We start from the raw sequence: 9,664 nt of genomic DNA, 5'->3' as shown, positions 1-9,664 counted from the left end.
AACCTGGATTTATTTAGTACTTTTTCACATGGTTGTTAATTTGTAATATAGATGTCAAAATGTAGATTTTTATAATTAAAAACATCAAATTCAAATGATTTGTTATGTGTTTTAACTATGATAAAAACAAAAGGGGTGGGGGAAAATAGACACAATTACACCACGTCATTTTGACCTCAGTAACTAATTTCTTATTTTAGTGTTTTTCTGTGGAATGAAGTCACAACGGTGGGCACGACACATGCCTCAAACTGCAGAATAACTTCTTTGAGATGGCAGATAATTGGGTCAAACAGCAAAATAATTACCCTGTCAGTCACTGTACAAGCATCACTGAGGTGAGAGATCAACACATCTTGATTTTGACAGACCTGAAGAAACACACTGCTCCACCACTCTGTGTACCTGCATGATTTTCAGGTGGGAAAGGACATTTAATGACAATTCATAAAGACCCAAACTAATAGTATCACATACTAAGATACAAATAGAAGTTTAAGGAAAAGAGAACCAAAGAATGTGACCATTTTTTATGTTTTGCACAAAACAAAAGATTTGTCCCCCACTGTTCATATTTTAAAGACGTTCAAAAAGGTTATTTAATGAAACAGCTTACCTTTACAGGAACTAAAGTTCAGTTCTTTTTCTTCCAATTTTTATGTTTCAGAAACCATAATCCATTTCATTAGGGGCTTCTACCAAACATGACTGTTTCCTTAACAGAAGCATCCATTGAAAGTGACGAATTATGTCAAGGGGACACGAATGTCGTCACTTTATCTGTAGCCAAACTGTACAATACAGCTGCATATCCATAGCTTCATCAGTAAAAAGGGTCAAATKTAGCCTAGCATGTCTACATTTCTAGCATCAGGTACAAAGCCAACTACCATAAGCCTTTCTGCATTTCATTCAAAAGTTACTAATTTTGATGATAACTGCAAMAGATGTTTAAGGGGCGCAAAAGGAAAATTTCTGCTGATTAGATGACTCATGGTGATGTTACAGCACATGTACATAATGTCACAGTTGATACAAGAGAATGTAGCCCCAAAATGGAAAAATGACTATGTCAAAATCCCCAAATGAGTGGGACAATAGCATCTGCCTGAAGGGTCACATCATATAAAGATATTCTCTTGAAATTCAACTGATGGCCGACAAAAAAGCTAATGGCTGTGGTTTATAAACCTGACTTAATCAATAATTCCTTTAACATTTTAAATTAGTAAAAATGTTTGTTKTGTAACGTCTGTGGCAGGAAATGTWTCTCTCAGATTAGACAAATCATGATTACTATTTCTTCTTATGCACTCAATGTAAAATCCATCAAACTGTATTTGTAGTTATTTGTCAGAAACACTGAGAGAGGGGTGAAACAGAAAAACACACAATTGTTCTCTGAGCTCTGGAATAAGTGGTCACATGTTCCGTTTGAGCTCAATTGCAACAAACATTTTACGTTTCCTCAATCGATGTGTTTTATTTTTTTTTTGTTGTTTTTTATCTGCGTCCAATTATGTGTTCATTCCAAACTATTTCAACACTGATGTAAGATAATAACCGTTAGACAACCAAAGGGACTCATTTAGGGCTAAACCATATYCATAAAAACACTTATTTTACAGATACCAGTTGAGTCTGAAAGCCATCTATAGAAGTGTGACTAAAAGCTCGTCTGATTATTTCAACCAAACAGATGGCCCCCTATCATTACCAGGATGACTAATGGCTAAACCACAAACCATACATTCARTGCAGGCTCAGTGCAGAGAGCAACATAACGTCTCACATTTTACTYGTGGTTGCCGTATTGACCCGCCACAACCCAATATATGATTGATTTATTTCACACGTAATGACACATGGCTAGACAACTGTACACATTATATCAAACTAACAAAAATAAAGTAATACATAGTTGAAACGCAAGAAGCGTAAATGCCATTTAACATATGAAAGTTACACTGTAAAAATGTGGATCTTACAATTGTTGTACAACCAGACATTATTATTATTAATATACTGTACATTTTCACTCATCCCAATCATCCAAAGATGGATATTTAGTCCCTTCCTTTATGCTGCTGGAGATGTCTAATAATCCTTACAACAGCATTTTATGGCATGACTAAGGTAACCATGAGCAAGGAGGTTGTATCAAATTTCTGCCTATAAGCAAATATCTGGCTACTGATCGGATTCAAATACCACATTGTCAACACTTTATTTGACCCGCACAGGTCTTTGCATTGAGTGACTTTTTTTGTGTGTGTTTGTAAAACACTGCTTCACCATCGTTCACTGCTGGCATGAAAGTGTCAGAATTATCCATTTTTAATACTGTATCATGAGGCTGGCTTTTACAAAATACATAATAATACACTCTCAAAACACAAAAAAAGTTTGCAATGATTATTATTGAAACAATAGACAAAAGGTTTGTCAAACAGAAATCTGCATTTACTGCTCTACAACCTAAACGGACCGTATGTCACAAAGCCAATTGAAAGATTCACAATGAGTGTTGCAATTGAGCCCTTACGTTTCTGAAAAGTAGCCAAATTAAAATCAGAACAAACCTCCACTAGTACCGCCCCTGATTATTCACAAAGAAACAAACTATACCAGCTTATACATCCATCCCAAAATATGTCTGCATCGGAGTCGTCAATGATACATATTTAGATGAAAATATATTTATATTATTTGTGGATTTTTCACAGTAGTTTGTACTGCACTGTACCTTTTTGTCCATCTAATATGCCTACATAATTTTCACCTTGAGGGAGTCTATTGAGTCACTTGAGAGAGAGTGTTTCTCTTTTTTTGTTTGTGAAAGAAAAAAACGTCCCTCGGATTATATTCTGCAACATTTTGGCTCTTCAGTGTGGTAAGTGCTGTGCGTATCTTTCAACTCTGCTGGCCAACAACAATTTGATTTACTCTGATAGACTAGTTTGTCTTTTTTTTTTTCCGTTTTCCTATGAGAATACAGCTTGTAGAAACTGCAAAAAAACATTTGCTTTGGCACAGATTTACATTGTAGCAACATCCACTCCTTGATCTCCATGGCCATGGTCATTACTACAAACACAAGTGGGCCATTGTGGTAATCCTTGGCTCAGTACACCGTCACAGATAAGTCTATGTGTTTGTGTATTGCCAGTGTCAGTCTTTCCTCTCTCCTGGTGTAATGTCAATGCACTCTAGTGTCTTATCATTCCACACGTAAACCCAACATCAATTCCCTCTTTGTCTTTGACTCTTGCTCACTCTCCCTCTACACGCTCGCTTTTGCTTTATATTTGGGTCTCTTGAACGTTTTCTTTTGAGCTCCCCTTGAAGAGCAATGGCTCCATTTGGGGGTTCTGGTTTTGCCCCATGAAACCCTTGATTGATCCATGTAAGCCCAATGTAGGCATGGGGAGAGACATCGGCAGTGGAGGGGACATTGAGCTGGGGTTCATGTTGGTGCCATTACCCGAAGTGCTGAGCAAATTAGACGTAGAGATTGGGACAGAGGTACAGGAGATGGGAATATCCTGGCCATGCTGGTTCTTGCCGCCCAKCATCCCGCCAGGTCCCAGCCCATCGGTGCCGATATTAAGGCCCATCACGTTGTTATTGAAATGGTGTGTCTTGTAGTAGTGGTTGAGTGTATCCGTGCGGCCAATGTTGGGGAGGTTGACTACTTCTGGGTGATGCATCCTTAAGGTGCCTTCTCCGCCAGTGCCAGAGTTTACCGTTGAACCACCTGAGATGCCACTTCCAGCCCCAGCTCCTATTTCATCCTCTACATTGACAATCTCAATGGCTCTGGCGGGACCGTGGTGCTTGTGTAGCTGGTGCTGCTTGCGGAGTTTGTAGAAAACTACCAACATTACAGCTGCCATAAACGTGATGGCCACAAAGCAACCAATGATGATTTTTGTTGTTTTCATTACATCATCCAGGCCTGGAATGTTGGTTACATCCATTATGGACACAGTCACTGTATTTTCAGCTTTGTTGGCTTTTGGCGACAGCGAGGAAAGAGACGAGAGTGAAGGGGATACAGTTATGCCAGGTCGCTCATCTAAATCCCTTTGAACAGTAGGATTAGGGAAATCTATGAAGGTTTCGTTTATGTACTGCCTTGCTGAGTTTTCCTCCTCTCCTCTGACTGTTTGTTCAGTTTCCACAGTGACAGTGGTGAAATAGCTGTAGCCATTACTGGAATCAGAAGCAGACACATTGAGCACGGCAGTTGCAGTKGTGTTCCCAGCAGAGTTGGTTACCATGCAAGTATACTGACCAGTGTCCTGCACCGTCACATTCGTGAAGTTCARTGTGCCGTCGTGAAGCACTGAGATCCTAACTCGGTATGATCCGTGAGTCATGAGAGTGCCATTTGGGGTAAACCAGTTCACAGAGGTCATTGAGGTTCCAGTGCGACATTTCAGCTCAGCAGCCATGCCTTCGGTAACATTGAGGTCAGTAGGTGGCTCCACAATCACTGGGGCATAGCAGGTAAAGTGGGTCTGGTCTAGTTCTCCAATATAYTTTCCCTTYAGAATAGGTGGGGCATGACAACGAGCACAACATGTTGTGTTGCTCGGAACCGTTTCTTTTAGCCACCAGCTAAGCCACAGGACATCACAGTTGCAAACCCATGGATTATGGTTGAGATGTACCCTCTCTAACTGGTGCAGTGGAGTGAAGAGGTCATGGGGCAGGGAATGCAGAGAATTGTGGGAAAGATTGAGCTCCTCCAAATTCTTAAGGTCATCAAAAGCATTGCGTTCGATGACTGACACTCGGGAGTGCATTAGCCATAGCTTTCGAAGTGACACTAGACCCTGAAATGATCCRGGCCGGACAATCCCAAGCTGGTTACCTGACAGCTCCAACTCCTCAAGTCTTACCAGTGGGGTAAGGTTGGGGATGTCCTTCAAACCACACATGCCAAGATTCAAAAAGCGCAAGTTTACCAGACCTTCAAAGGCAGCCTCTGAGATGAAATCCAACTTCCTGAGTTCCCCTAGATCAAGACGTCGTAAAGAGGGAACGCGGTGAAAGGCGAATGCCGGCAGTGTCTCGATGGGGTTGTTTCGTAGCCATAATTCCCGTAGCTTGCTGAGGTACTCAAATGCTTGAGATGGTACCACTGTAAGACGGTTGTCAAAMAGCTCCAATGTGTTGAGGTTGGGTAGACCATTGAAAGCGCCCACCTCAATCTGCCTGATGTGGTTCTTGGAGAGCTGGAGAATTTCCAAATGCCGTAGATGCTTAAATGTGTCAGACTTGATCACCTTGTGTGAAGAAAACAAACAGGGAGACATATTTTAACAAAATGAAGACAAATGTAATCAAAATACAGTTTCTCGTAGATGAAAGCACATTTACCTGAATCGTGTTCTCTTGTAGGTTGAGGTATCTTGTGTTCTCCGAAATACTGTCTGGGATTTGATCCAAGCTCTTTCTCGTACAGATGACACGGCTCGCCTGGTTGGAGCAGGTACATGGGGTGGGGCACGGGGGTGCTGCCTCTGTCAGCTGAGGTCCATGGTTGTAGAACCACAACAAAAGCTGAACCAACCAGAGGAGGGGGAAAGGGGTGCAGGGGCTGGTCACCATGACAACACGCATGGCAGCTGAGTCATGACCCACCCCTACTGCTATGATGTTGATACGCCGCCTCCAAAAACGGGGAATTTAAGTGCTTATCTTGACGTTCATGTTTAATCCGTTCATTTGTATTTCTTTCTTCGGTGAGCAGTGACTTTTCAAAAAAGGAAGGAAAAACTAGAACATCATATTAAAGACTAGCTACTATTTCAAGCTCCCCACTTTACTTTGCTCATATTTGATATCTGCATACCTTGATTTTTTTTTAATATTTCATTTTAGGTAGGCTTGTRCTATTGTTCCCATGACAGTTACGTATCAAATTAAGGAGTAGATTTGCTGGGAAAGCATTGTCACTTAGGAGGCTGTTGCTTCTTTCTGTAAGAGGAGAGAGAGAGAAAAGAGAGAGAGAAAATCAAGTGAGAACAAAAAGCCGTAGTTATTATTCAGTGGCATAAATGTTTAAAAATCTAAATAATAGTGTGCCCTAAAACAAAACAAAACAAAACAAAAAAAGCAGGTTGGGCTTTTGTTTCCCAAGAGTTCCCTTTCAGAATGTGTAACTGACAGGGTCATGGTCCGAAATGGCCACAACTTGAAATGCTCATCACCTTTTATTGTGCTTCATATGGTGCAAATTGCTCAAATATTTGACAACTACTGTCTCATCGAGGCCTAAGATTGTTATAAGGGTTCGCGCAATCCTCAGTGAGGCAATAGGACATTATAATTAAAAGAAAAGAAAAAAAACACCTGATGCCTACATGTCATAATTTAGCAGTTAAGGTATGAAGGAGTGATTTCTGACACCTAACAATCTGCTGCAGTGCACACTGTAATTATGACACTTTACTCAACAAATACAATTCATGAGCAAAAATGATAAAGCGATTGTGGAAAAAAGTGGGAAAATGTTTTTCTGTTGTTTTTTTTTCTCAAAGAATGACACAAAGGTTTATTTTGTTTATCACCTTCTATGATTAGAAGAGTGACAAGTCCATTTTTAAACAGAAACGGCTGCAAGCATCAGCAGATTCTCTATATTTAGTCATTTCTAGGCTGTTTGTGTTTTAATGACTGGAAAAAGAAAAGGAGCTCATTGTACGATTGAACACCTTCTGCTCGACACCGTGACTTTAGTGGTCACAAGCCTGAGAATAAATCAAATCTTTGTCTTTACCAAAGCTCTGTTACTGCTGGAAGCATCCCACTTCAAATAAACCCTTAGATTTCATTGTAAACTGGTTATTTTCTCTATAAAAAAAATATGCATACAGTATGTCAGCCTCCATGGAAGCCTTCAGCATCTGCTTTCCTGTGCAGCGACGATGTGTTCACTCCTAGGAACAGGGTTGCTGTGGCAACCTGCTCACTCACCATCTTGTGTTTTTACTGTCCAGTGCCCTATTCGACGTTACCACGTTTAGCTGAGCTTGATGAAGATTAGCTGTTCAAAACAGACCAGCAGCAGCGATGTGGTCTAAATCTTTGTATATTCGATTAGAAACGTAAGGTTTATTCGTTTTTGTTCCCCCTGTTCCGTTGTTAATGATCAAAGCAAAATCAGACTTCATAACAYATAAAAACAAACCTGAACCTGAAAGAGTACAGAACTGGCACGGTTAAATAAACACATSGTCCTCAGACAGGAGAGCACATGTGAACCTGAAGATACAAGTGATAAAATTACATTTGACTCGCTTATCTTATTAAAACAYTTATTTTGCTTCTTGTTCCTCTCAGTCAACAGGTATTTGAATAAAATGACTGACTTTAGGAAAACTATTCAAACATCCTAGAATCCAATTCATTCTTCTAATCTTTATAAAAGTAGATCAACGTGCATCAAAACATCACTAATATTCAGTCAAATAATTATACCAAAATGTAGGTTTTAAGCTTATTTCCTATCAGACCATTAAATACTCTTTTGGTACAAAGGATTTGCGATACATTCGATTTTTCTTTATTTCTATGCTACTTTCTGTGTTTTGAACTTGAATATATTTAACATACTTTAACATATATTTGAACATATAAACTCAAAATCCAGTCAAAACCTGAGAAGTTATTTTTGTAACAAATGAGGACATTTTGTATCAACAGTTGCAAAACTGCACTTCATTGTGCAATTTTCTTTACCTCCAGATAACTGAGGTACATTTTACTCAAGATAAATGTAAATATTTTATAAACAGACAAATTTTTTGACTCCTACCGAATCAGAGCTTGAGATGTTGCAGCCTTAACCATAATGTTTTTAAGCATTTGACGTACATCACAGCGTGATTCATCTGAGCAGACAGGTTTTGTCACCAGTGGCCTTCATCCTCGGTTTGTGACGTGTTTAAAATTGTATTTTTCTCTCCAACTTCACCCAAACACGTTTCTCTTTCTTGATTTTATTTATTTTTACGTCAAGAGCAGATTGAAACCATGTAGATATTGATTACTCCACGGGGGGGGCCTGAGAGACCACTCGGTCRTGAAAAGACAAATTAGCTGCAAGATGCTGACCAATTGCTCTAAAACCCYCCAATCAAATCGTTGTAGAAGCACCTGGTTGTGTTTTCAAAGGTTTGTGGAATTTATTGAAAGTCATTTTTTTTAGAAAGCCTTTTGGGGATGTTTTCAGCATATCCAGTTACACATCACGTATTTACAAATGATGTGGAGGAACACAAAGCTGCACAGGTGCAGCAGGGCTAACATCATCTACTGTAACTATGACAACACTAGATTGATTCAGGACGTGGGAATCGAGGTGAGATGGGGGGCTTTTAGTATCCTATGGCAACAATCAGAGCTGTTTGGGGAGGAAGGGGGAGAGAATTACTAATCTGTGACAAACATAACAGCCGATAACAAATATATATGTGCTTCGTTTTTGAATAATTACATCAAAGATTAAAAAAAAAAAATCCCACACAAGAGCAGCAGCAGCCATGACCATGTCCTCCCGCAGTCTCAATCTCTAATCTGCAATCTGGCCTCATCATCCAACCTCCAGCATGATATCTCTTACAATAGAACAGAATGGYCTTATTCATCTATGCAGCTGCATGCGCTCGCTACGGCGCACCTTCTCAGGGAACGCAATTGAAATTCTGAATAGGCCCCAATTCTGCACATGCTGCATTACAAAATGGCTTGCATCCATTCTCCTCTTCGGGGGTATAATAACACGACTGCACATTAAAACAATTCAATCAGTGGAAACTCCRAAATCTAATGAAACAAAGCAGCTTACACAAGGATCCGTGTAGAGAGCGAATCTTTCTGGATTAATTATTCMCTTACAATTGTGCATCTTTTTTTTCTGTCTTTTTTTTTCTTCTTTTGCAAAGACCCATCGGTTTGAATATGTTTTCATCTTTCAGCATTTCACCCCCCATAATTAACCCCACCGTTTTTTCTGCCCCTTTACCCGTGCAAATAAAGCTTAAAGACGGTACATACCTTGATGTTCGGCGGGTGTAAATGTCTCTCTCCCCCCCCTTTTTTTTTTCTGCGATCGGCTCTTCTCCCCACCCCCACCTCCTCAACCTCGCTATCTTGCCTCTCCTTGTCTCTCTTCCCCTAAATTGATTCGCTTGTTTCCACGGCTGTGAGCTGGCTCTTGTTCTTGTAGGGCTAGATCCGCAGCGCCAACGCAACGCAGGGGGGCTACAGCGCTGGCAGGTTAAAGATGAACACAGTCTTTACGCAGGAAAAAAAAAAGAAGAGAGAGAGAGAGTGAGAGAGAGAGAAGGGGGGGCTCAGACTGGAAGCTGTTTGAGGGAGAGAGATGTGACATTTAGGGAATGAGGTCGGATTAGAGCATCGATGCGCCTCGTTGTTGCTATTATTATTATTGTTGTTGTTGTTATTGTTGTTATTATGGTAATTATTATTATTATTATTTTTAAATCCTTGCAGGGTTGGAGCGCAGGGAAAGCGACGGCGCGCGCGTTGCGCTGAGAAGTTTGCGTGCAGCACTTTACGCACATTCCGTATGTTTCCGAATAAACAGGGAGAGCATGCAGCTGCGCTCATTTTCATCCCCCACATCCTT

At 40.3% G+C, this 9,664-nt stretch overlaps 1 protein-coding gene across 1 annotated transcript; it reads right to left on the bottom strand.

The window, feature by feature from the left end:
• Positions 1 to 396: 396 nt before the first annotated feature.
• Positions 397 to 9,339, bottom strand: lrrc4bb (leucine rich repeat containing 4Bb). The gene is made up of 3 exons (XM_014008243.1): positions 9,070 to 9,339; positions 5,389 to 5,988; positions 397 to 5,294 (listed from the first exon to the last, which is right to left on the bottom strand). Exons 2-3 carry the CDS (start codon positions 5,629 to 5,631, stop codon positions 3,303 to 3,305), a joined length of 2,235 nt encoding a protein of 744 aa, XP_013863697.1. The 5' UTR covers positions 5,632 to 5,988; positions 9,070 to 9,339; the 3' UTR covers positions 397 to 3,302.
• Between the last annotated feature and the right edge of the window lie 325 nt (positions 9,340 to 9,664).

This window comes from Austrofundulus limnaeus, unplaced genomic scaffold (assembly GCF_001266775.1).
Source record: "Austrofundulus limnaeus strain Quisiro unplaced genomic scaffold, Austrofundulus_limnaeus-1.0 Scaffold48, whole genome shotgun sequence".
NCBI classification, from domain to species: Eukaryota; Metazoa; Chordata; class Actinopteri; order Cyprinodontiformes; family Rivulidae; genus Austrofundulus; species Austrofundulus limnaeus.
The sequence above is the reverse complement of the archived record's forward strand: the minus strand, read 5'-3'. Positions and strand labels throughout refer to the sequence as shown.